Source organism: Cinclus cinclus, chromosome 11 (genome assembly GCF_963662255.1).
Source record: "Cinclus cinclus chromosome 11, bCinCin1.1, whole genome shotgun sequence".
In the NCBI taxonomy this organism is placed as follows: Eukaryota; Metazoa; Chordata; class Aves; order Passeriformes; family Cinclidae; genus Cinclus; species Cinclus cinclus.
This window is the reverse complement of record NC_085056.1, coordinates 6,534,749-6,561,450: the sequence shown is the minus strand read 5'-3', so window position 1 is coordinate 6,561,450 and position 26,702 is coordinate 6,534,749. Positions and strand designations below refer to the sequence as shown.

Genomic DNA, 26,702 nt, shown 5'->3' with positions numbered 1-26,702 from the left:
CCCCAACTGATGTGTGCTGGCCCTGCCAACACTCCTCAAATTGTCCTGCCAAGTGCAGGCAGCAGAGAAAAAGAGTGACAAGTTCCAGGAGTGGCAGCTGTTTCTAGATAGCACATTCCAAGCCAAGTTAAACCCTGAGCCAAGACAGGGTGCTGCAACTCCACCATGAGTCTCAGGCAGGGTTCAAGGAGCCCAACTTACCCATTTCAAGATGTCCACGGCCTTTCCATAAGCAAACAAACTCCAAGCTATTCAAGGCATTTTATCTGCTGAAGGCTGTTAAGAACACAGCTGGGCCAGGAACTGAGTTAAGCACCACTTCCCCTCATATCCAAACTCCCTCATCATGACTTTTCAATAAAAACCAGGCAAGAACACACCTTGTGCTTTGCACAGGCAGTATTCTGACTGCTGTAGAGGATATATACAAATGTGGCTATAAATGCCTGCAAATTTTATTGCAATAACAGCCCTTAACCATATCAGAAATTAAAGGGAACACAAAGTAATACAAGAGGAGTTGCACTGGAGGGAGAATGCAAAGTTGAATACAGGAATTACGCTGCTTCAACTTTGCATCCAAAAGCAGTGAAGCAGTTTACATTTTGCATGTGTTTTTACAAAATATATTTAGACCTGAACACACTCTTCCCCCATGATCTGGCAGCAGGGCAGAGGGGAAAGAGGAAGGGCAGGGGGAATTAAATCTTGAATTTAAACTTCAGCAACATTAAATTCAGTCTGCATCTCCACTGAGGTAATTGCTTATCCACATCACCATCTTACAGTCATCCACTTTGTCCAACAAGAAGATTGCACAATACATTTCTTCACAGGGAAATATTTACAAAGAATTTAAAATATTGTTGAAGCATTTTAACAATAGATCTTTCCTAAAAATCTGCTAATGCATATCTAGCAATTTGTTTGAGATCCTACACTCAGTGTAATTAAAACAGCATTTGAAACATTCCAACAGGAATCACATTGCACAGAAGCAATTTGCTTCCCTAACATTTCTGCACACCCACTCAGAGCCTGTGCCTTTAATGCACAAGTCCACAATGCCAAGCCTCTACATAGATACCTAATAAATGCTATGGAACAAAGTTCTTGGGAATGAGGACAAGCATCTCAGTCTCTGGGCTGATTACAGACGTAAGGCTTCTTGAAGCTTTATTTGCTTGGTCAGTGAAAGCCAGAGGAAGTACCATCCCTTTCCATGCCTGGTCTGGAGCTGGCATTCAGTTCTCAGGTGTCCACTGCAGTTTCAGACAAGCAGATTGGTGATAAATCAGTTGCGGGTCAGTCCAGGCCCTTCTGGAAGGAGGGATGCAAAGAAAGTCTTGAAAAAAACCCACACTGTGCTCACGAGTGAAGGGTTGGCCTGCTGCAGTTCTTGCAAAGCCTGTCCTTCAGCAGCAGGTGTCTCAGACTCATTTGCTCTGCCTCCATTTTCCCCCTGCCAAAATAAAGGATAATTGGTAAAGGATTATTTCAGAAATGCATTAGAAAAATCTTGCGTCAAACTGTTTTTATTGCTGAAATGTCACTGATTGAATATACAATTTCTCATGTAGTCCCAAATACGAAGTCAAAAACCCAAGCTGCATACTGGCAGTACTGGTTAACTCACACTGGTGTCCAGAAACACTGTCCAGAATAGCCATCAAGCACCAGATCAGGTCAATTATCTATTTACAGCTGATTAACTTTCACTGACATTAGAACTGTCAGCTTGAAATGAAAGACTCAAACTGCTTATAGACCCAAATCCTACAGAGGTGTAGCCTAAACCCTGCTCTCAGTTCCAGCCTATGACAGATCACTTCCCATTAGAACTTCCTAAAGGGCAGATGCAGCTAAAAGATAACCTTCATCCCGTGAAGTATTTTGGTATGGAGGACTCAGGTGGCAATTATTCTCCCATGGTAGACAGAAGTCTTACAGGTAGACAGATCTTACAGAAGTTTCAAGGAAAGCTTTTTCTACTAGACAATTATTAAAACCAAAAGCAAAATCTCATAGGGTTTCATGGTCTAAAAGCATAGCAAGACAATACCTGAAAGTTATTGTTCTGGTCCTGGTTTAGAGCAGCTTGAGGAGGAACATTGCCTGGGAAGAGCTGAACTGGTCTTCGTCTAAATGGGAACCATCCAGCATGGTGCCTGGGGAAGGCAACAGATTCATTAATTAATTAATGCTGTTTCAGTATTACTCATCCTGTTACACAACAGCTGCACATTTGACTGCTCAGAGCTGCTGGCAACCATCAACAGTAACATTTAAGGACTTTCAGTGGAACAATTAACCTTCAACTCTCCAAGTCTACACAGATGTTGGAAAAGCTGCTCCAAACTCCTAGACCTACAATTCAGACACCTACATCACTTTTTCCATAGGTGATCAAAGAATTTTGAAGGACAGATTATCTTTCTCAGATAAGACACCCCAAGCATAGCAGCTGAGGGTCCATTATCATCTGTGTTTTCATCCTAATTGTATTCCCCCACCCAGAGAGGTTCAAAGGCAGTTCAGGACACTCCATTCAGTTTGGCCTGGTCTGCTCTCCAGAGAGGCAGCACAGCAGAAAAACTGCATGGATGCATGACAAACAGCCAAGTATGAGACCCTTTTCCCAGACTTCAACAACTTGTTTCCCAATAAGAAATTAATTTTCTACACTGAACCTACAGGTCTGTCTGCTCTATGCTGCTGAGTTGCTGAAGCTTTACAACAAGGGCTACTTTGGTTTCAAGTAGTTTTCTGAAATAGACAGCCACACCAGAAACTTCAAAACCCCCATGAGATCAGCCACATTCTTCATTTAATCCATACATAGGCTTAATTACCTTTTTTATAAATACTGAGTTATACCAGAATATAGAGGAGTGGTTTGCCCTTTCCAGGCCTAAGAGTCCTACAAAGCTCAACCACCAGGAAGCTGAGCACAGCACAGAACTCAGTACTTCAGTGAAACCCCTCTGAACAGCAAATATTAACACCATACACTTACAGATACATCAAAACTGTGCCACCCATGACAAGGAGGAATCTGCTGATACTGGAGTAGAAATAGACCATGTTGACAAAAACATATAACAGTGTTGCTGAGTAGAGCCAGTCCAACCAATCTCTGTTGCCACCCTCCTCATCTTCCTCCATGAGGGGCCCCCCTTGGGCATTCATCCTCAAGTTCTGGTCAGCCACTGCATTAACCTGAGCAGCAACATTCTGGTTTCCAGGCTGGTTTTGGGCAGGAAATGGGTCTGCAAGAGGAGCTGGAGGTGTCACTGGTGCCACTGGTATCTCCTGAGGATGCCGTGCATGGGATGGGTCAGCAGATGCAGCAGTAGAAGCCAAGCTGGAACCAGAGAACAAAGTACAGAATGAGGCTTAGTCAAACTATCACACTTCACGGAGGCCCTGTGTGTGAAAATTTGTCCATCTTTAACAACAGTCAGGTCACATGCAAGTAGAAAGCATCAAGTTTAGAGGCTACAGAAGTATTAAAAACAAATTTTAGTTCTACCCATAACAGTTGTACAATGACTTCAACAAATTAAACCAGGCACCCTCCCGTTTTTATCAACAGTAATGTCAATACTTCACAAAAACAATTTAGAGTAATCTACAGGTAGTCTAAAAGCCTTCTGCAAGTCTCATCTTGACCTGTTACTGATGTCCAGTCAATGCTGCATGCACTCTGAGCAGTCAAAAAAAAAAAAAAAAAAAAAGAGGCTCATCAGCAGGATCAGATTTACTCTGGAGATACCTGCCCTCCCAATGAAGAGTCAGGTAGGCAATGGGCAAGATTCAGAGGCACTAACCTGAACAGCAACAGAGCAGCACAGTTAGGGGTACATTCCCACAGCATTCAGCACAAGTAACAATGAAAAAAGTCTCCAAACACCATTGAAAGAGGAAGAATTTCCAGAAGTGCTGAAATTTCTTGAATTACAGTTTCTACTTCCTACTGGCAGCTTGGAATAAAACACTTACTATTGCATGTAATACTGTCTTGCATAAATCTGCTGGAACCAGGACATCTGAAGCATGCTGTAAGTTGTGTAAGCAGAGAAGCCAGGAGCCACGCTCTGGAAGGGACGCTGAGTTGTTTCCAACCTTGGTCAAAATTTGAACACATTCATTAGCAAACACTGGACTAACAGCAAGAACAATTTATTACAGAACAATGTAAATAGTTTCTGCCAATCTGTGTACCCAAACGAAAATTAATTCATTCTAGACACCTCCTTACCCACACAAACAAAGGAAAGATTTTCTTACTAATAAACAGAGCATTGCATTTTCCTTGAGATGCCACATCCTTGGAAGTACTCAAGGCCAGGATGGACAGAGCAACCTGATCTAGTGGAAGGTGCCCCTCATGGCAGAGAGTTGGACTAGATGGCCTTTAAAGGTCCCTCCCAATTCAAACTACTGCATGTCCACTAAAGCTTTTATATAAAGCCTCAACATACTTGGCCCACGTTCTATGGATTTATGACAGCATATGTGGCATAAGGAGCTGGCATCCAACAAACATGCCATCTTAAAAATCTTAAAGATGCAGATAAAATTTTATTTACCCATTACTGGCCTCTGCTGAAGAGTGGACACCTGAAGAGCTCCCTGACCTTTCACCATTTGAAGAAGACACATTTGATTCCTGTTCGGCTTGTGTTGGTAACTTGGGCTGATCAGCTTTAACCTACAGACAACAACACAGCCAGTGAGTTTACTCAGGACACCACACACACTTTATGCAAAAAGGCTGAACCCCACAAAGCATGCCCTTGTTTTAACATTTATTCCCACACAGCACCGCTCAGTGTTGTCCTTACTCTTGGGCACCACAGCACAAGCACCTCTATCAGCATTTCAAAGCTCATGGAGACAAATTACTGGCATGCAAAACTAATTTAATGCTGCTCTTCCCTTTCACAAGATCTAGACTGCATTTGTTACTTATGTACATGTTCAGTGTCCATCTGGTTATAAAAATATAAAATACAAAACAACTTCAGCTTCTTCCTATGGCAAATTTGTACTGCTTGCACAAACTGCTGTACACAGAGCTCAAGAGCTGTCCTGTGGTGATACATCTGTCTAACAACCAGCCAAAGATGGCTCACATCTAGAAACCACCAGGCATGGGTAGGGTTAGCTCACAGTGCCTTTAATGGGCAGCAGGAAAACACCTCTAGAAACCTTTGCCCAGCCAGTTTACAGAAAGAATGGGTTTTGGCCATTTGTACTTGAGACCAGACCATACTGAGCTCAAGCACTAAGGCTGAGCCTGTAGAGAAGAAGCCAAAGATGAGCCAAAGATGCCTGTAGATGAGAAGCCAAAGTCATTAATGGGAGCAGTTAAAGTGCCTGCAGTTCTCAGCCTTCTTCCCTCCCCACACAGATCAGAAGCACTTCCCTCCACTACTCTCCTAACCACAAGCTCCATCTATCAAATGTACATGGGACATAGCAAGTCACAGTTTATTTAATAAAACTGAATCTACCAGAAAGCACTTCTCCCTGAGCAGCACGTCACAGAACTAGATCCTTCTTAACAGATACCACAACAATCTTTACTGATGAACTGTAATTTTTTTTTTTTTATTCAGCTTAATCCAAATTCTTACATTCCCAAATTATCACAAGTACTGCTGTTGCACTAATAGGGAAAACCTGCAGTAACAAGGAACTTTAAAGTGGTCATCCAACATCTTGTTTTCAGTTACAAGCCCAAGAGTCAGAGTTAACTTAAGTCTAATTACCTCTGATTTGGTTTCTCGCATATTTGAGGGAGTCTTGAAGTTGTATACCAAATGAAGAGCATGCAGCTCCCCATGCTGAAATATAAGGGAAGAACTGTTAAAAGAAAAAGAAAAATCCCTTCTCTGGATATATTTCAGCACATCATAAAAGATACTTTTCCTTACCTTTGGCAACAAGTCTCCCAGGCAGTGGTGATCAAGCAGAAGCTTCCCAGAATAAATCAGCTTTTGGTTCTCTTCAGGCTTTGAAGAAAGAAAACAAAGAATAGAATAGGATTACTTGCTCTGCCAAGCATTAATGAACACAGCTTACAGCTGGTTGAGAGAGGCACAGAGCTTGGAGTATCCACACACTAAGGTGCAGAGGGAATTGTGCACATCTGAATTCAGCTGAAGTTATGAGAACAGTCCAATGCCCAAGTGAAATATTACCAAGCTGCAAACCTGTTCAAGAATCCAAAGCCCCTTGGGCAAAGAACTCTGTTACATGTAGTATCCTTTACAGTCCCAACAAAAAACATTTGTGTTTCTTAAAAACAGAAGTTTGGAGTACCATGTAATCAGATTAGCACCAGAGATCTGTTACACCCCATCCAAGGGGAGGCAGCAGATCCTCATCGGGAGCTGTCCCACAGCAGCTGGTGGAAGCACATGGAGACAGTTCTGGTTAATCATTACACTCACAGGGAAAGAATGGTAAAAGCATGAGAGTCAGGTCTTCTCCCAAACAACTAGAGACAGAACAAGGGAAAAACGCCTTAAGTTCACAGGGCAGACTCCAGCTGCATATTGTAAAAAATTTCTTCACTGAAAGAATGGCTGAACATTGAAATGGGCTACCCTGAGAAATGGAGTAACTATCCCTGGAACAATTTGAAATATGAGTACAGACATGGCATTTCACAGTGTGGAGTTTGGTCGAAGGTTGAACATAATGATCTTGGAAGCCGCTTCCAAGTTTATTGACACTATCAAGGCCACACACGGTCCCGCGGGAGCAGCGGGATACGGAGCGCAGCTGCTCCGGCAGCACTCACGCGTCAGCTCCCGTGTCCTGCGGTTCGGGGGGAACTCTCACTTCTGTATTTCAACCCCACAGCCCCGCTGTGCGCAGCGCTGCGCCTCCCGTTCAACGGGAACGCGCCCAGATCCCCGGGAAGGGCCTGGGCCGCCCGGCTGGGCGCGGTGCCGGCGGGCTCTGGCGCGCCCACACACCTGCAGGACGCGCCGTCCCGGGACAGCGGTTAATGATTAACCACGGCAGGGCCGTAAACGAGGCCCAAAATAGCACCAAGAGCGGCTGACGCAACGGGGACCAGGACACCCCGAGGGGCAGGGGCAGGTCCCGGGGCCCCACGACAGCCCCACGGCAGCTGCCGCCGCTGCCCCGAGGGGAGCCGGCCCTCACCACCCACACACCGACCCGGAGGGACTGCGGGAAGAGGGGATGGCGCACTCACCGGCGCGTCGGGCAGGAGCCGGCGCAGCTCGGTCTTGAGCCGGTACACGGTCCAGGCAGACTCGGCACTGAGGCGGAGATCGCGGTGCCGCTGCGCGGGGCTCCGGACCAGCAGCGACAGCGGCTCCTCCATAGTGGGCGCGAGGCGGGCGGCGATTGCGAAAACCTCCCCGCTGAGGCCTTTATAGGGGCCCGCCCCGCCGCAGGGCCGCGGTGGCTGCGGCTGATTGGCCGTAATGACGGCAGGGGCGGGGGGTGCCACGTGGGCCAATGGGACAAAGCCTCGCGTGCGGCGCCGTGAGGAAACGGAGGCGCTGATTGGGCGGTGCCGGGCGAGCGGCAGGGCCATGCGCTCACCACGGTGACCGTGACCCGCCCCGCCCGGGCCCTGAGGGGCGGAGGCCATCGCTGGGCTGGGACTGCTGTCCTCCCTCCCTCGTCCCGTCCTTCTCTCCCTCCACCACATCACCTCCGGCACCAACGCCGCTCTTAGGGATTCCTTGTTCGCCGTCCCTCTCCTCTCCGCCCGCTAGAGCAACATAGCTCCGTGGAGCTCTGCTCGTGCTGCATCCACAGCCTGATCCAGGTGAAACGTTCCCCTTTTTCCCTATGGTTAATTTTCCCGACCTGTGTAGCTACCTCAGCAGGTTTGCTGTTGTGCACTTTGTAGGTACAGGACAAACCATACTTCTAGGTGGAGCCACAAGAAGTGTGCAGATAATCTAGGGAAAGTTAATGATATTTTTACTAACAAATAAAAATAAAAAGCCATAAAAATGTGAATCAGCAGCTTCTGAGTGCTCCTCCTCACCCCCATCTTCCTGTGAGATGCGATCCAGCACTTAAGAAGCCCGTGGTAATGATCCCGACACACCAGGAGGGGGTTTTCGCGTCCTTCAAAACAGAGCTGTAGGAACGGGAGACGTCGGGTTTATCTCTCGGCACCAGGTATTTACTCTGCGTGTTTCAGGAGCTGCTCAGTATTCCTTGGCAGCCAGACCTGTTGCCCAAAGGCACGGATGAGTCTGCAGCCAAGACTAGATTTTGCAACTAGGAAAGACACTCCGGCACGGGGATGTATCACCCCGCGGCTTCCCGGGGAAGAGCCCAGCCGAAGGGCAGCGCTGCCGGCGGAGCCGGCAAAACAAAATCACGAAGAAATTAGCTGAGCCTGGGTCTGGTCGGGTGAACCCTCCCCAATGCCAGGGTTCGTCCTTGGAGAATTGGTGGAGAATTCCATCGGAGCCCATTCCTCTCTCACATTCACATGCCACAGCGAGAGCTGGGGCTGTACTCCTGCCTGCTCTGTCCTTGCTGTTCCTGGGAGGGCTCAATGCCCAGGTGGGCTTTGCCTCCCCAGCCTCTACTCTGTGTCCCACCAACCCAAGGAGACAGTGCCACAGCTGTTTGGTGCTCTTGTTCTATCAGCACAGATCATTATCCCCATCCCTCAGCTGCTAGTGGCAGTGGGGAAAGACAAACACAGTGTTCAGGGCCACCCTTGCCATTGTCAAAGACAAGGTGACTTCCCTCCTCGCTTGGTTGCAGCCTTTGCTCAGAGGTCCAAGACAGTTCCCATGGTTGGCAGGGACAGGGTAAGGCTGTGCAGGTGTTGGAGTGAAACCAGGATCTTGGACTCGGTGTGTTTTATCTGGGACTTCCTGTGCTGTCGCTGGCCAGTGGACCAGCTGTGCAGCTGGAGCCACAGCACTGATCCTGCCTCGAGCTCAGGCTCCTGTGCTTCTCCTTCATCACAGACAAGAGGGGCAGAACTCAACTGAGCTGCTCCCTTCCCATTCCTTGTCTGAGCCATTGCTAGGAAAAATGCCTGCTTTCTGGACAAACTTACCTGAATCCAGCACTGACCTGGCTTGGAGGAGTAGGGGCTGGAGAAACAACCTCCTGAGGCACCTGCGTGCTAAACCTCAGCAGCCTCCCTCCATATCTGGGGTTTCTGGACCTCCCAGGCCCTCACTGCCCTCACCCACAGCAGCCAACAACTGGTGGATCTAGACTCGGTGGACACATCTGGACATTGGGTAGCACATGCTCCAGTTCCAGAGGCTGATTCAGAGCTCCTGAGACTGAGGCAAAACAAGCCCTTGCCCTGATACTGTCTGCTTAGCTTAGCTCACTCTGTGGCAGCAGATAAGTGGCCACAGCACAAACCAGAAGGTGTGACCAGCACATCACCCCGCTGTCCTGCTGAACAATTAACTTCAAGTTACCAAAAGTGGAGATGAAGGCTTGCAAGCTGCTTTTGTCGCCTGCGTAAATATTAACCACAGTGTAAATCAGGATTATCTCTCTAACCTCAACACAATTACTCTGTTTAAAAAAATCCCCCAAACTGGTGGGGGGGCTGAGCGGGGTATTGCTGATGAGTTTACAGCTCTGTTTGTGGTCGGGCTTGTTTTCATGGTGTGGCATTCACTTGGCACAGCGGGAGCAGCTGGAGGAGAATTTGCCAGCACATGAGGAGATGCCCTGTGTCTCGCAACCTGGCACGGTCCTTTGCTCACCCAGGCACAGTGACGCAGGGGACAAGCATGCCAGGTGCCACAGACCAGCTAACACAGGCCTGGTGCTGTGGGGATGCCGGGGTATGATGCAATTTTGTCCTGAACAGAGGTTGCTCCCTGGGCCAGGTTAGGGCAAGGATCGAAGGGCAGCAGAATCCAGACAAGCCAAGCTGATTCTCCGGGCTTGCTTTGATAAGTTTATTCTGTCAGAAGCACTGTGCTCATTAGATGTCTGGCTTTAAAAACTGTTTCGTGGTGCTGCTGTCATGGTCCCTTTGGCTCCAAAATTCCTCAAAGTCTGTCAACAAGAGTTTGGTTTTGTTCAGGTGCTGGGGCTGGTGACCCTGGTATCAGCAGGAGGGAGCTCACGGTGTGCTCTGGAATCACTGGCAGAGCTTCACTGCGGCAGGATCTGCAGGGAAGGGGTTCTCTGGCTGTCCCTGGATGTTTCTGTGCCCGAGCAGAGCCAGTTCTGCCACAGACACATCCCACGGGCATCACCTGTGGACACAGCCTGGCAGCACCAAGGAGATGTGCTCTGGCTGCAGATCCTGGCAGCCTGGTGCTGGGACAGTCATGGAGAGGCTTTGCCACACACCTGGTGAATTTGGTCAGTTTTCCTCCACTTGCTCAGCTGTTAGACTCCTCAGTAAAGGAAATAATCCCTGAAACAATGGAACTTGCCTGGCCCACACTACTCTGGGGCAGCACGAAACTTCCCTGCCAGACAAGGGAGAAAAACAAGAACGAACGTGTAACCAGGAGGTGAGGAACGAGGGGCACAGCTGGAAAACATCCCCTACTACCAGGGTTACCTCTGCCAAAAGTCACCAAACCGGTGGGCTGGGAAACTCCCCGCCAGCATGGGGAAATGCCGGGATAATCCCGGGCAGGGCCGAGGCTTCCACCGGTGACACTCGCGGGGATTCCGTGAGGATGCCGGCCGCGTGCCGGAGCTCGGTGTCCCCAGAGAAGGGGGTTTAAATATGTCGCTAATGAGGTTCCTGACAGCGATGGGATGCCCGAGGTTACCGGCGCGGTGCCCGGTGCCGTCCCGGCGCGGCGGCGGCCCGACGGGAAGCGGAGCGGTGCTCGGCTAGACGGGGCCGACGTGGAGGAGATTGGGATGGGGACGGGCATGGGGATGGGGACAGGGATGAGGATGAGGATGGGGGTCCTGCCGCCCGCCCGTCCCCACCCCCGTTACCACGGCGACGTTGTCAGCGGCCGCCCGGCCACGCCCCGCGCCCCGTCTGGGCCAATGGCGCGGCGGCGCCCGGCCTGCCCGCCGGTGACGTCATGGCCGGTGAAAATCCCCCGTGGCCGCGGGAGCGGCGGTGGTGGCGCGGCCCCGCGGCCCGGCCCGGCCCGCACCATGGCCAAGCACCACCGCACGCCGGCGCGCTCCGCCGAGCCCGTCATCGAGGTCAAGAGCAAGGTAAGCGCCCGCCGGGAACGGGACCGGTGATGCTGATGCCGATGCCCGTGCCGGTTCCGCCGGGTCACGACCGAGCGCGTCGCCCCCGCGTCGGGCAGCGCACGTGGGGTGGCACCGCGCACCGGAGAGCGGCGCGGGAGCCAGGCCGTGCGGGCGCTCCGCTCCCTGCGCTGCGGCGGTGCTGCCCGGAGCCTCCCCGAGCCCGGCCCGGCCCGGCCCGGCTCGGCGGCTGCGGCTGGGCTCTGCCGGGCCGTGGGCTCGCTCGGCGCGGCCGTGGGAACGCCGAGCCGGAGCGCTCGCCAGATGCGCAGGGCGCCGGTGCGCCGTTCCGACAGCCCCGGTGCGCGGGTTGGCTCCGCCGGTGCGGGTGTGCGGGGTGTGCGGTCACCCCGGGGACACACCTCGCCCAGATGTGCGCTCACCCAGATATACGTGCTCGCCAAGGTATGCTCATCCCCGGCCATGCCATCACCCAGATGTGCACCCCCAGCGAGGGACCAGCCTCTGCCGTGCATCCAGATGTGCACACCTGCATGACTGTGCGTTCGCCCACTTGTGGTCTCCCCCAGACGTGTCTGCTTATCCAGATATATGCTCACCTGGCACACCCTTGCCCAGATGTGTGCCGTCACCCAGATATGCACCATTATCCACCTGTGCCCACCCACCCATCCCTGTGCTCAGCCAGATGTGTGCGCTCCTTTTCTGTGCCCTTATCCATCTGTTCAGTCGCCCAGCTGTGCCACTGCCTGCTCGGGACCCCCGGCAGGGTGCTGGGTGCCTTCCTTCCCAGGACGTGGTGGCCACCGCCTGCCCCGACAGCTGGGGTGTGACCCCCGCGGGCAGCGCGATCCTCGCAGTTCTCCTCAGCCTGTTCTTAACTGGCTTCTCCTTCGTCGTGACGGAAGGAGGCATTAATTAGCGCTGTTGCTCACCAGGTGCTACGGCAGCACCCGTGTCGCAGGGAAGGGCCTCCCGGCAGCAGGGAGTCTGCCACGGCTAGTGGTACGGCCAGAGGGTCCTTCCTCTGCCGCGGGGCCATCTTTCTGCCCCATCACTTCAGTGTTTGGGCAGAAAAACAGCTTCGCTTCTTTTACTTTGTTTTTTGGGACGGGCTCTTCCTGACTGGCGCTGCTGCCTTGGTGCTGTGCCATGCTCCAGAGCCGGCAGCATCAAGGCTCTGCCTGCCCCGGGCCAGCTCTGTGTGGTGCCCTGCCTGCATCAGTCCTGCCAGCTGGAGCCAGCCCTGCCCGGAGTCACCCTCTTCCTCCTCTTCTTCCTCGTCCTTCTCTGCAGTTTGACGCTGAATTTCGCCGCTTTGCCATGAAGCGCTCCGGCGCCGGCAGCTTCCAGGACTTCTACCAGCTGCTGCAGACAGTGCACCAGATCCCGCGGGTGGACGTGCTCCTGGGCTACACTGACATCCACGGCGACCTCCTGCCCATCAACAATGACGACAACTACCACAAAGCCCTGTCCTCTGCCAACCCCCTCCTCAGGGTCATCATCCAGAAGAAGGGTAAGCAGGGCACTGGATGTGTCCTCCTATCAAGAGAGATGAGCCACATCCCGTGGTACTGCTGGTTCCACCTTTGGACTGTGCCAGTGGGGGCATGGCTCATCACATGCCCTCCAGCCACTGCTTTGGTGGATGGATGTGGAGATGGTGGCACTGGGAGGCTGCCAGAACACTGCCAGGGCTGTGGCACTCACATGGGCTCTCCCTGGGAGCCAAGGGCACCTGCCTCAGCCCAGCCCTGTGTGATCTGGTGAGCAAAGGCAGATCCTTGCAATTCACCTCTCTGAAGTTGTGTTTTCCAGCCAAGCTTGCGTGGGCTGCCCGATAACACCCCTGTTACTCCTGTGAGCGCTGTGCCAGCAGCCCCATCCAGCTCCCTGCCCTGAGGAAGCAACAGCCATCATTTTGGCAGAGCTCTCAGGGTGCCAGGTGATGCTGGATTTTTGGTGTGGGGAAGAGGCTTGGTGCCTCCCTGGTAGACCAGGGTCTTGCCCTTACCTTAGTGGCATATTCCCACAGGTACACCTGCTAGCATCCTGATAGCAGCGTCCTGGCAAGGATGAAAGCCTCCAAGTGACAAACACTCCGATTATTTCTCCTGTTTGCAGGGAAATCAAGCCCATCCCCTTCCACTCAGTTTAGCAGGACCAAGGTTTTCTCTTTCATAGCATCATCAGTCAGCCCTTCACAGAGCCAGAGCCTGACCCGGAGCCACAGTTTTCCCTGCACAGCATCCAGAGCAACTCTGTATTTCCAGCTCATGTTAGTGGTATGAAGTTTCTGGGTGAAGGGTGATGCTGGTGACCTGCCCTGGCTGCTGTGTCAGATTTCCTGGGCTTTTGCATCAGGGTGGTGTGGGATGCCCTGGACATGTGTTTCCTCTGTGGCTGCATGGTGTGGAGCCTGGCAGCAGTGATCCAGGCTGCTGGAGCCCATGGTTCACTCAGGGGCTGTCACTGCCAGCACTGAACCATCCCCTGTTCCTGGCCCAAAGCTTGGACCCAGGCTGTGACATGGAGAGCCAGTGCAGTCGGTGGGTGTGCCAGGGCTGCTGTGGGAGTATCACTCCTGCTCCCAAGAGCCACCCTGTGAGCTGCTGGAACAGCCTGTGAGGGCCCACGGCTAACTGTGCCAAGACAGCGCAGTGTGGAGAGGGAGCAGGCAGAGCCTGGCTGCATGGGCAGCATGATAAGGAAGGTGAGCAGGCAGCACCAGGGAGACCCAGCACCCAGCTGTGCCCGCAGGAGAGGGGCCACGGGGCAGGCAGCACCACAGGGAGGTGAGCAGAGAGGCCAGGAGCAAGTCCTGGGTGAATCACAGCTAATTTAAAATGGATCCAGGTCATCCCGAGGCTGGGCTGTCGTTGAACCGGTCTGGGTCGCTGAGGAATGTGGCTGCAGAACCTCTCACACGGCCAGGTGCAGGGAGCTGTGCACACACACAGGTGTGCTCCTGGCAGTGGGCTCTGCAGCAGCCAATCCTGCCACAGTGGGGCAAAAAGCAAAAGCTGCAGCTGGGCTCCCCTCTTGTGCCATCACCCTGTTGGGTGAAGCCATCCCTGTGGGGCAGCCTGGCTGGGACAATGGCACTGGCCCTCCTTGGCTGGGCCAAGGCTCATGGGAAGGGCAGTGGAAAGTGTGGGACATTGCCAGGGCCACCATCAGGCTCATCCTTGGTGTGCTGGACCTGCCTGGCCCAGCCACTCTGCACCCCTTGGAGAGGAGCTGTGTGCTGAAATAGCTGTGGGAAAGCCTCCGCCACCCTTCCCCGAGCTAAAAATATGCCAAGGCTGTGTGTGCAGGGAGATATTTATAAGCCAGGAGCCTTGGCAGGCTGGCTTGCCTAGGGAGAAATCCCATGTCCCCTGGTCTTGGGGACCTCCCTAGCAGCCCTGCAGCTGGAGCAGGTGGGGGATACTGTGGGGAATGTGCTGACCATGGAGCATCCAGATCTGGGCTCCCCCATGGAAAGAGATGGGGAGAAACCAGAGAGGAATCAGGGGATACTCCCCAGTACCTGGTAGATAAGGCCTAGGGTGATGGGTTGGAGTTGGGCCCCACAGAGCAGCCCCAGACCATGGTCTAGAAGGAGGGAGTCAAACCCTGTATGAAGGTGCCTGATGGTGGAATAAGAGACATGGACACAAATCACAGTCTGGGATATTCAGGAGCCCTGAGGTTGCTGCAGCCTTGGCATGAATTTCCAGGAGGGGGAGAGTCTCTGTCCTTGGGAATGGCAGAGTTCTGCAGAGGTGGCAATCACCAACCATGCCAGCGATAGCCCTGCTCTGCTGGCACCAAGGACTCTGGTGCTGTCCCCTGGGGTTGGACTGACCCTAAGGGAGTTGGCCGCCACCACAGCACGCATGTGTGGGGGATCCTCTCTCCCCAGACTGAAACTGGGGCATGGCTTCAGCTCCCAGGCCATCAGGGCTGGCAGTTCTAGTGTTAAACTGCAGAGTTTGGCTTAAAGTGTGATTAAGGCTGAATCACTGCCTCAGATCCCACTAATCCTGGCCTGTGTGCCTGTGTACGCTGGGTAATCCCAGGAGATGGGCCCCAGCAGAGACAGGCTGCAGGGAAAGCCAGGCTGATGATCTGGGGAGGAAAAGCCGGTGAGACCTGTGAGCAGGGCCCTTCTGCTGACTGCTGCTCCAGCACCTGGGGCCAAGGCCACGCGTCCACATCCCCAGCAGCTGCAGTGCCTGACCTGTGTCCTCCTTTGCTCCCTACAGCAGAGTCTGATGCCAGCGTCTTCGCCTCCAACTCCTTGCAGCGGAAGAAGAAAGGGCTGCTGCGCCCAGCACACTACCGGGCCAAGCCTCACCTCCTCATCGGGATGCCCCAGGACTTCCGCCAGATCTCCTCCATCATCGATGTGGACATCCTGCCCGAGACGCACCGGCGCGTGCGGCTGCACAAGCACGGCTCCGACAAACCGCTGGGCTTCTACATCCGCGACGGCGTCAGCGTGCGCGTGGCCCCGCACGGCGTCGAGAAGGTGCCCGGCATCTTCATCTCCCGACTGGTGAAGGGCGGCTTGGCTGAGAGCACGGGGCTGCTGGCAGTGAGCGACGAGATCCTGGAGGTGAACGGCATCGATGTGGCTGGCAAGTCCCTGGACCAAGTGACCGACATGATGGTGGCCAACAGCCACAACCTCATCATCACTGTCAAGCCGGCCAACCAGCGCAACAACGTCATCCGCAGCAGCAAGGCCTCGGGCAGCTCCGGCATGTCCACGGACAGCACTCCCAGCCAGCAGACCCCCAGCCCGGCCTCGCAGTACCTGAGCAACTACAGCACGGCCGAGAGCGACGAGGAGGGCGACCTGGTCATCGAGAGCGACAGCGCGTCCCACTACATCCCTGGGGACTGCCCCAACGGGGGCCCCGCGGACGGACCCCTCCAGCGGAGCCTGTCCCCGCACAGCTCGCGGGGCTCCCTGCAGTCCCTCGGCAGCCACGACGGCAGCCCTGGCAGGGGCAGCGGACGGGAGGATGGCACCCTCCTCACCCTATAGCTGCAGGGGCCTGTGCCATTCTGTGGCCGGCCGGGTTTCCGCTCATCCGGGCTGGATGTGGACACCAGGGTGATGATGTGGCCAGCGGGCAGGGGTGGAGAGGGGCTGCCCACTGCCCTCTTCCACCCCCCCGTGACCCTGGGAGCCCCACTGTGGCACCCACTCAAGCAGGGCACTGCCCCTCTGAGCCCCCTTGCCTCCCCTTCCAAGCAAGTGGGGGTTTTTAATTGTTTTATTGAAATATGCATCATTAATATATTGCAATGGACAGTAAAACTTTTTCTAGAAAGCACCATGCTTGTCCCTGGTTCATGTCACTACAGGGAAGAGGGGGACAGCAGGGAGTTACCCCAGCCCTGTGCACGGAAGGCAGTGCCTAGGGGTGGTGGCCTTGACTTTAGCACACGTGACTTCGCTGCTGCGCTGGGCGACCCCACCAAGACCCATCATGATGTCCCAGGACACGTGTCCAAGCTGCTTTGGGCAGCCATCTGGCCTGATGCAGTCAGCCTTGCTTGCCCCCTGCCCCCATTCCCACCTTGTCCCTGCTACAGGACCCTTACTAATGCAGGGGACACCTGGTCTGGCAGCACCTTGGCTGTCACTCAGCCCCACAAATGCTGCTGGGGATAGTGCAGCTCCATCCTCCTTCTGCCCAAGCTCAAGGCAGGGGGCTCCACACCTGCCCTGCTGCTCTGCTGGGGCTCCCAGCATCCTCAGTCCCTCTCCCAAAAGTGCCAAGCACTGGTGATAGTGGCACTCACTGCTGCCAAGGGCTTGTGGTACTGGCAAGGAGGAAGACCTGCAGCTCTCAGGGCAACAAAAGCCAACACCAGCTCTCCATTCAGAGCCTCAGGCCAGGGCAGCCAGGGAGGGCAGCAAGGGCTGAGGACACTCAAGGCACACAGCCAGGGCCCAGACAGACCAGAGAGCAGATCTGATAGCAGGGCTGGTTAGCCCAAGCTTGTTTTGGGCAGGGAGGTGCCCAGGGGCTCTGCCCATGGTCCCCAGTCACTCTCATCCAGCTGGCTCAGCCTAGCTGTGGGGTTTGCCCTGAGGTGGCCCCAGGGGCACATGGGGTGATTTTCCAGTTGGCATCTCACCTTCTCCAGCCCTTGAGTGCCAAAATATTCCCCAGCCCTTGGCAGCAGCATCAGCCCTGACATCCCAGGGCACTGCAGTGTGCCAAGTGACACAGGCAGGGCTAGAATACTCCACAATACCCTCACCCCACAAAACTCTGCCCAGGATGAAGCAACCCCTTCAAAAAGGCAGCTGCTTGGGGGTTCCATGCACAGTATCTCCAACCTGTGTAGTAAAAGGAGACAGAACAATAGCACAAGCTACAAGGAGGGAAAATTTGATGGGATTTCAGGGGAAAAAGTGTTCCCTCTGAGGGGAGGCCGGCACTGTCTGGAGACAACCCCAGCAGGGTGATGGGGGCAACCCCATCCTTGGAGATTCTCCTAATTCAGCTAGATATGGCTCCAAGCTGTGGCACCAAGGCCCTCCAGCCATCCCTTACAGCTTACGATTTTCTTTGCTTCATGTAGCAAGATCCTTGCAAAGGTCTGTACAGGCTCCTGCATGGCATCTGAAGGCAAGGCAGCAGTGAGCTCACCTACATGATGGCACCTTCCCAGCCCTGTCCAGCCAGCCTGTGGTTAGAGATCTGGCAAGATTTTTCTCCAGTGCATGTCCCACCACCATATCCCTGTGAAACCCATGGCTCATCCCCTGCCTGCACTGTGCCAGCACTGATAGTTTCTGCTGCCCACACCATTCCTCAGGTCCTGCTGGGCCCACTGGGAGCTGCACACACACTGTGAGATGGAAAAGTGATTTAATGGAGTATCTCCTGCCACACAGACAACAAAGACTCCTCCAGACATCTGACCAGACCCTCCTGACAGCCCAGCCCTTCGCTGGGCAGAACACACTGAAGGTCTGTGCCTCTTGTACTCAAGCTGTCCCCAAAGCCCTCAGGTGCTCAGGATGAGCCATGCCATGGTCCAGATCAGAGTGGTGAAAGAGGCTGACAAGGAATACCACAGGCAGCACCACAAGAGACCTCATACTAGTTTGTAGAAGTAGGAAAAAAGGGAAAGTAAGAAGTGATGCCACAAATCCAAAACACAGAGCTGATCTGTGACAAGTCAAGCAGCAGAGACAACTGTTCTCCAGACCCTGAGCAGGGCCTTCATTAGGGCACCTCCCTCCCTCTCCTGTGGACAAGATACAGCACTGAAAGGTGAGCAAGAGATCCCAGCTGCATATTGGATACTGTTGTGGACACTTGCATGGGCCCACGGTCTGGAACTTGACTTCCTCTCATTCCTTCCCAAAAAGTGATGTCCATTCCTGCCCAGCAACAAAGGATGTTCAGGCAGAGCAGCACAGCACACCTGGTCCCACCAGCTCAGGAGTCCAACTTGATGAAGACTTTTGGCCTTGAGAAAATTTTGATTGCCTCGTCTATCTGGGAGAGCTTCCTCTCGAGCTCTACCCGCCTCTTCTGCATCTTGAGGCTGTCTCCACGCATTGGAAGCAGAACCAGGTCCTTTATCAACTGCTCCTGGCCTGTAAAAAGAGAAAAAAAGAAGTTGTCTAAGTTGAAGAGCAAAGAAATCAATTTTTTTTCTAGTGCTATGACCATGAACACAACAGCAGCATTGGAAAAAGGTCCTAGAATACTTCTATTTAAAGCTCAGCTGGACAAGGACCTGAGGGACCTGCTCCAGCCTTGAGAACCAAGGATTGGACTAGAGACCTCTGAAGGTCTCTTCCAACCAAAATCTTTCTAAGATTTTAGGAGCAATAGCAACCCTAACATCAGGTCCACTGGACAAGTCTGCTCCAGAGAGCCAGTCCTGTAACCTGCAGGACATTGATTGCTCTTTCCATGCATACAGCTCACATCCTGCCTACACATGCCTTAATCTCCAAGTGGCAGGACTCTGTGTCCCTGTGTCTCTTCTCCCTAATCCTGTCTAGGACTGTCTGTTCTCCTGAGCTGGAATCCCTGCTTCTTTTCCTCTTACTCTGCTTCAGATTGCTCAGGGTGTCCAGGCGCTGGCTCTCGGGCATCATGGTGTGACCAGGTGGCGTGTCGGGGTCCGGCAGGTTCCGCAGCCGCTCCTCCATCTGCTTGCGCCACAGCTCCTTCCTCTCCAGCAGGCTGCAGGCAAAGGAGAGCAGGTGTCAGCACATCTGGCAGGAGGGGTCCCAGAGGCACAGGCAGAGGTCAGGAATGTCCCCTTCAAACCCCGCCGGGTTCCGTGTCACCGGCTGAGGACCCACGTGCTGGCACACACCCTCATGGTGGGGGATACACCGTGTTTAAACCACACATGTGGACCAGCAAATGTGCTCCACATGCACCAAAGGGCTGCTGGGAGAGATGCACTCAGGCCAATCTGTGCTCCTTGGAGACAAGGGCTGCTGCTCCTCATTTCTGGCTCACTGAGTCCTCACCAAACCATCTGTGGGTCAGGGGCAGAATGAAATCGGACAGAGCAGCTCATGGCCAGGGATGCTGGCAGAGGACAGTACAGCCAAAGGACTGCCACCACAGTCAGTCCTAGAACAGGGTCTGTTTCCCATGCAGAGCCCCAAAATGCACAGCACTAGCTGGATGTTCCTCAGAACCCAGGTCCAAGGCAGGATGAACACTTGTGAGACAGAGTGAGCTCTCTGCCTCTCCAAAACCAGAGCTTTTAATGCCAAAGCTACATCACATGGAACAAAGCTTACAAAGGGGCAGGAGCACATTTCTCAAGGTACACAGAGCTTCCCCATATCAGCCTCATTGTACAAGCAATGGAAGCAATGGAAGAGGAGATAATACTCCCTCTAAGCCCTGTCACACTGGGCATGGGATGCTGGTTCAGTCAAGAAAGCAGGAGAGACAGCATTTACACCCCAGGTCCCTGCTGCACACTGCAAGAGGGGGGGCAGTTAAGGCTGTTACAGTCCCGTGGAGCAGACAGGGGCACACATACTACTGGGGGACGTGTCCTTTTTGCTTGGTGTTGTATTCCTCCTGCTCCCGGTGCTTCTGCTGCAGCAGCTCGGCCAGCGCCTGCAGGGACTGGGAGCGGCGCAGCGGGGCTCGCTTGGCAGTGCAGGCGTTGTGCCTGATGAAGTCAACGCTCCTGCCCTCCACCTGCATCTGGAACAAGAGAGAGTCAGGCATCAAGGGCAGGCTGGGCACCTGCACGCAGCCAGCTGCCACCGTCTACACAAGGGAAAAAGGAAAAATACAGCACACGAGATACTGAATTGTATGACAGCAGGATAGGCACAGTGTGAAGCCACGGACAGGTAAGAGTTATGGCCATGGTTTGGGAAGGCAAGCACCAAAAGCCAAGCCCAAACCTCACCTCTTTAAGTTCCCCAAGATGACCGCATGCCTTAAAAGCCAGAAGGACAGAAAAAAACAGGCATGACATAGTCCCCATGGCTCCTACTGCTGCATTTTCAGGGCAGAGGAAAAACAGGTTGGGTGCTCACCAGGCCAGGAAATGCAACAGAATCCCTGGCAGAGCAGGAACTTTGCTGATCCTTGGGGCACTTCCCCATTGACAGCACCTCCACCACAGCTCCTCTGCTGGACAAAACAGTGGGGAAGGTGGCTGTGTTTGCATTTAAGATTTCCCTGGTCTTCCTCCTTTGAAGACCATGTCTTGTTTAATAAAGTCATTCATGGCATTTAGGAGCCAACAAACTGACAATCTCACACTTGCCAAGGGAAAAGGACATGAGTCATGGAGCTGTTAGGACCTTCAAACAGACTACTTGAAAGGTTTAACTATTAATGCTGATTTAACTCTTACTAAAATGCACTTATTTCCCAAATTTTTATCTAATGTCCAGAAGCCACAGTTCCTTTGATTACAACGGGAACAGCCTCTAAACCCCCAAGACCTCCTGCAAAGCCCTTGGAAGAGCAGATTTAAGACTATTGACATAAGGAGGTGGAATTTTCACAGGGAACTTCATGATCTCCTTAACTATGAGTGAGGATGAAGCTAGAATTTACAGTCCCTGAATATCCATCTCACCACCTCAGTGACCAAGACCCTGTTTCTTCCCTTCATCCAGGAACAGTATTTACAGATCTCCCACTCATGCAGCACATCTGACCCAACACTTTAGGAGAAGACATGAAGAGTTCAAAGCAGGAGCAGTGGATCAGTGCCAGAAATCCCTGGGATGGATGCAGTTAGTGTGTAACTCACCTTGTTCTCAGCACCCTGTGTCTCTGGAGCCTCTGTGTCTGCTCCTGCTTTTGCTCTGACAAGCCTTGGGGACAGTGGTCTGCATGGCTTGATCCCAGAGCCACAGCGAGAATATGCCCTCAGGAAATTCACAGCCTCGGGATTTGGAGGTGGGGAGGTCTCCTGGGAAAGGCAAGAAAAGATCCACCAGTGGAGAGAGGCTGGAGCAAATAAAAACCCTGTCAACTGAGTCTGGGTGGTCAACCACAAGCTCAGCCACAGGCCTCCAGCAGGCACACAACAGCACATGCTTTCTGCCATGGCCTGGGGGAAGTTCTTGGGGGAAGACAATCTGTAGTTCAGTCAGCAACGGCCAACAAACAGCAACAGATCCAGGCTGGGCCACTGAATGAACTGCTAAGAAATGGGGGGAACTCTGCAGAAACACATTTGGATCATGCAGGTAGGTACAAAGCTGCCTGCTGAGGTGCTGTTCTCAAGTGCTGCTCTGCTCAACACCTCAAATCTGTGGTTATATCACTCGAGAAAGAAAAAGGAGCAAAGTGAAGGAGTCTGGTGGAATTGCATCTGAGGGGCATCTTCAAAGGCTGTGGCACAGGGTGACAGGACTTGATGTCTAGCAGGCAGTTTGGGACTATCTCAGACAGTCATGTCCCAAACAAACCCGGAAAACTGAAAGTTGGCACTGTGGCAAGTGGGTGACCTTACGAAAAATGCAGCTGGGGCACTGCTCTGCCCTTGGGAGTGATGGGAACTGCACAGGGCTACCCCCAGACCTTTACAAACACCCAAGATCTCAGCTGATCTGCAGTTCCCTGGGGAAGATTCCTTCTTGCCTGGCCCATTCAGCTGGGCAGAGGTGCAGACTGATGGTGGGATTGGACAGCCACGTTGGTGGGTTTGGTGTGAGGAACAGGGTGTGGGATGCCCTCAGCACTGCCCAGACTGTTCATGCTCCAAAGATGATCAGTCTGGTTTCAACAGGAGATCTGGACCTCTCTGGTAAGTTAGAGAGCTGCCTTTGCCTAGCACAGTTGGCTCGAAGTTGATTGTCTGTGTGTCTCAGGAGCACAGAGCACAGGGCTTCCCCATCTTTCTCCACAGGAACACTGGGACTGCCAGAACCCTTTCCAAGACAGCTGCTACAGTTAACAGCCTTAGGGACAAATGACAGAGAAAAAGCTCTGCATTAGTCATCAAGATCCAGCAGAATGAATTGAAACTCTGAGCAGCAGTAGCAGCTCCACAGAAGATGGGAGATCCTTCACAGGGAACACCTCAGCTCCAGGAGAGCCACAGCAACAGTTAAAGCATCATGAGTCAGTGCCAGGGCCTCTCTGGAGGAATACACAGAGCACAAGTAACACACCACGCAGAAACTGCCTGCGCAGAGACCACCCCCTTTCCCCAAAACAAAGGAAGAAATGAGCTCAACCTTCCTCTAACCCAGAGGATTTTGTCAAACAAGAGCGTAGGCTGGTGTTCTTGAAGCACTCGTGGGTTTGCTCCCATGTGTGGAAGGGTCACAGATATCAAAGAGGTTGGTGACACACCAGGAAGGGACACAGCAGTTGGAACCACTGGCTTGGGAATCGTCTTGCCAATTTTTGCAGCTCTTATCAATACACATCATTTTAGCATCAAAAGCTGGTCACAGATGAAAGGGAAGCAATGCAGAGATGAGGAGGAACTTAAAGGCTCCAACTTAGCACCCTCACAGGCTGTGCTGATCTATGAGGCCTCAACCTTGACTGCCTGGAGATGTCTGTGTGCCCCCTTGAGCAGTTGTTATTCACCAGGACAATCACTTGGGGAAAAATCTGTGGATACACACTGCCCACTGTGTATCCACAGTGTGGGAATAGCTGCACTGAGGCTCAATGCAGCCTGCAGATCTAGCTCTGAGAACCACAATCCACGGGGTAAAATACCACAGCCTTTTGGCACAAACCCCAGAGAAGCACTGCCCCATGTTTGGGCAAAAGCCAGATGAGAGCATCCCTTGGCAGAAAATATGGCTGTGAGGGGAAAGCAGGACAGGGATTATTGCAGCAATCACTCTCTGGGCCCAAAGCACACGCTCACAGTAACAACCCCACTGCCACATCTGCCCATTGTGCTTCAGCACTGAGATGCCCCCAGATCCTGCAGGCTCCAGGACTCCCCTGTCTCCATCATCCCACCATCCTTCATGGCAGAGCCACATCCCAAGTCTGGAGAGCTCAAGAGCTCCTCCACAGATACCAACCTGCAGTTTGGCCTTCACCTTTGACTCCACATTTTCATATTTCTGGGATTTCCACAGAGCTTTCACAGGCTTGGGCTGGCTGCGCTCCTGGGCTCGCTCCTTCTCCTTGCACTTCTTCTGGATCTCCTTTATCCGCCTCACATTTTCCTTCTCATAGTCCTTGGCCTCTTTCCCTGCTCAGCAAGGGGAGACACACCTTCACCTCCCAGACATTGCTACAGGATGCAGGTGCTCAGACTGCTGGCACCAGAGTCACAGATCCCTTCCCAAGCTGGTCCAACAGCCAAGAGAACCAGCAAGTTCTTCCCTCTCCTGCAGACTAGACTATCTCTGCATCCTGCCCCTGTTAGATGCACACTCCCAGACTGACTCTTCTGCCAGAAGATCCCACTGTGCCCAGATGAGCATCAGAACAGGTCTGTGCACACTGCTGGTGTACACAGACTCCCTTGTTCTCCCTTGTTCTCCACTTGTCCCAATATGGACGATGCCAGGCAAGCCATGCCAGCATCCTCTCCAAGGCAAGGTCAATTCCCAATTCAGCTCACATGGTGTTTCTGAAGTAGAGAGGGCTGCAGAGCCTTGAACTTGCACTGTTCCTGGTTTCAGGGTCAGCCATTGTCCCACATTCAGGTGGACACAATCAAGATTATGGATTAGGGGTTTGTTCTGTTTTGTTTTTGAATCAAAAGTTATCCTTCCTTGGGCTCCCCAGGGCAGGGAATATCTCAGCTGACATAACCAGATGCTCATCCTTCTCCCCCTGCACAGGCACAGCAGTTGTGGCATCTACCACACTGCCACCAGCTCAGGGCAATGCCAACAGATGAAGTAAATTAAAACGACACACAGGACTCAACCTTATCTCCTTCCTGGGCCTCTGAATGTATTCTGGGTGACATCCCTGCCCTGGAGAAGGGAACATCTTTTGCAAAGATGTTCTCACATCCAATTCCCAAATCCTACTGGCTTCAACAGCTAGGAACTTGCCATGTTAAGCATCCTCAATACATCAAGGTTTTGTTTGATTCATATAGAAGTTTGACTATAAAGAAATCCAAATTTTTTCACCTTTTTTCCAGTCTCTCCTCCTATTCTATATCTGAGACTGGAGCCAAAACACAACTGGTGACTCCACTGCCAGGCCAAAAGCTGCAGATGGGGTGACCAGCCCTGTGAAGCTCTAGTTCTCCTCAGGCAGTAGATCCTGGGAATCCACCCCAAATCCCCGATGCTTCATCTCTGGCCCCAAAGGCAACTGAGGCCACCAGTGATTTGGCTGTACTCACTCTTAACTGGCATCCCCTCATCAAGGGAGATCCCTTCAAGCTGCAGCAAGAGGCTGAGTGTCCCTTTCTGTCCCTTCTCCAGGAATTCCTTTCCACTGGGGCGAATGTGAGGGGCTGGCTGAGCCTGGCGGGCACTGCCCAAAGCAGAGCAGAGGTTGGGAACTGGATCCAGGGGGCCAGAGGTTAAATACAGCTTCTGAGCATTTCCTTCCAGTCTCCCTCGAGCTGCAGAGAAAGAAGGAGAACCTTGTCAGGAAATGATCATACCTCAGTTTTCTGCACCCACAGCCCACAAACAATGCAAAGGCCCCCTCTTCACCTCTGCCTTATGCTTCCCCATCTTTCAACCAGCTGTACAGACCACTTTAGGATCACCATGAGAAGCACCTTCATCAGTGTGAAAACAAACTGCCCAGAACACCAAAGGATAAGGACATCAAGCTGTGTCATGGCAAAGCACAAACCCCCAAACCTGTAACAAGCATCAAGGACTCACCTGAGGAGGGGCGTTTGTAATACTCTGGAAAGAGTGTTGGGTCTGGAGGAATGGGTCCAGAAATCCTGGATGGCCCTTCACACATCCTGCCACACGTTGCTCTGCCTCTGCCACAGACGCCAAACACCACTGAGAACAGAAATGAACAGGGATCACTGAGCCGCTGAAAAGCTACATTATGTGTGTATATATAAGTATATATATATATGTACACACATATGTACAGGGGAATTTCTGACTTTCATTTAACACCTCACACCCAGCTCCTGCAGTCAGCCACCACTCCAAACTGGACTTCATGCAGGTGAAACAAGGAGTCCAACAGCACTGTCTCTACTGTGGCTCTAATCAGTGCTTTTACCAGAGCTGAAAATGTCCACAGTTGCTGTAATATTGGTACCTTCAGTACAAAAAATCCTTCCTGGCTTTGTTCTCCCACATGGGAACATCTAATGCAGACACAGGAGGGAACAGAAACATGAGGTAGCTGGCCATCATCTGACAGGTTTTACCCTGAGATTTGAATTATCCTCTACCCTGGGCTCCCTGTAAAAGGCTCCTGTAATTCAAACACAGTTTGTCTAAAGGAAGCTGAAGCTCCTGTCCCACATGGCCATATCCTCCCTGAGAACACACCTGTGCTGTCACCACCCCTGAGCAGGCTGGGGCTGCAACCCAGAAAGACAAACACTTCACAAAAAGACAAAACATTTCACTGCAGGACCATGTGGGGCAGAGTCTGGATTTGTGGGGAAGAGTCCAGATGGTTTCTCAGGTCTTGGGGAGAACAGAGTTACTTGCTTAGAAGCACACGATATTAATTTGTGAAGTACTTTTCAAAGCAGCACAGACCCACAAGTCTCTGCCCTGGCCCACACAGGTCCCTGTTGCTTCTCTTCTTTCCATGACAGAAGCACAGACCCTTCCACCAGTAAGGGACAGGAGAGTCAGCATCAATTTCCCTGCACTGTTCACCAAGACCTCCTGGATAGCATTTTTATACGTACAACAAACTTGCTCAGAACATGAGCATGCAGGATGCCACACCAGCAGGCACAGACTGCTGCTGAGCTCTCAGCAGATGCCACAAGAGCCTCATCAGAGTCACACCACGACTCTGACAGGCGCCAGGGCAGCCTGGCTGGAGTCACTGCTGTAAGAGCTGGGACTACAACCTGCACTCCCTGACTCC

General features: G+C 52.8%; 3 protein-coding genes across 3 annotated transcripts; 1 reads left to right on the top strand and 2 right to left on the bottom strand.

Annotated features, from left to right (window-relative positions):
• Positions 1–480: 480 nt before the first annotated feature.
• On the bottom strand, positions 481–7,373 carry HERPUD1 (homocysteine inducible ER protein with ubiquitin like domain 1). Its single transcript, XM_062499905.1, has 8 exons — positions 7,238–7,373; positions 5,943–6,020; positions 5,778–5,852; positions 4,593–4,714; positions 4,003–4,125; positions 3,017–3,364; positions 2,063–2,168; positions 481–1,462 (listed from the first exon to the last, which is right to left on the bottom strand). Exons 1-8 carry the CDS (start codon positions 7,367–7,369, stop codon positions 1,295–1,297), a joined length of 1,152 nt encoding a protein of 383 aa, XP_062355889.1. The 5' UTR covers positions 7,370–7,373; the 3' UTR covers positions 481–1,294.
• Positions 7,374–11,133: 3,760 nt separating this feature from the next.
• Positions 11,134–16,237, top strand: PARD6A (par-6 family cell polarity regulator alpha). The gene is made up of 3 exons (XM_062500107.1): positions 11,134–11,196; positions 12,493–12,715; positions 15,450–16,237. The coding sequence occupies exons 1-3, from the start codon at positions 11,134–11,136 to the stop codon at positions 16,235–16,237; spliced, it is 1,074 nt and encodes a 357-aa protein (XP_062356091.1).
• Positions 16,238–18,656: 2,419 nt separating this feature from the next.
• On the bottom strand, positions 18,657–25,595 carry ENKD1 (enkurin domain containing 1). The gene is made up of 7 exons (XM_062500240.1): positions 25,511–25,595; positions 25,015–25,239; positions 23,726–23,898; positions 21,478–21,639; positions 20,239–20,408; positions 19,279–19,415; positions 18,657–18,817 (listed from the first exon to the last, which is right to left on the bottom strand). The coding sequence occupies exons 1-7, from the start codon at positions 25,593–25,595 to the stop codon at positions 18,657–18,659; spliced, it is 1,113 nt and encodes a 370-aa protein (XP_062356224.1).
• Between the last annotated feature and the right edge of the window lie 1,107 nt (positions 25,596–26,702).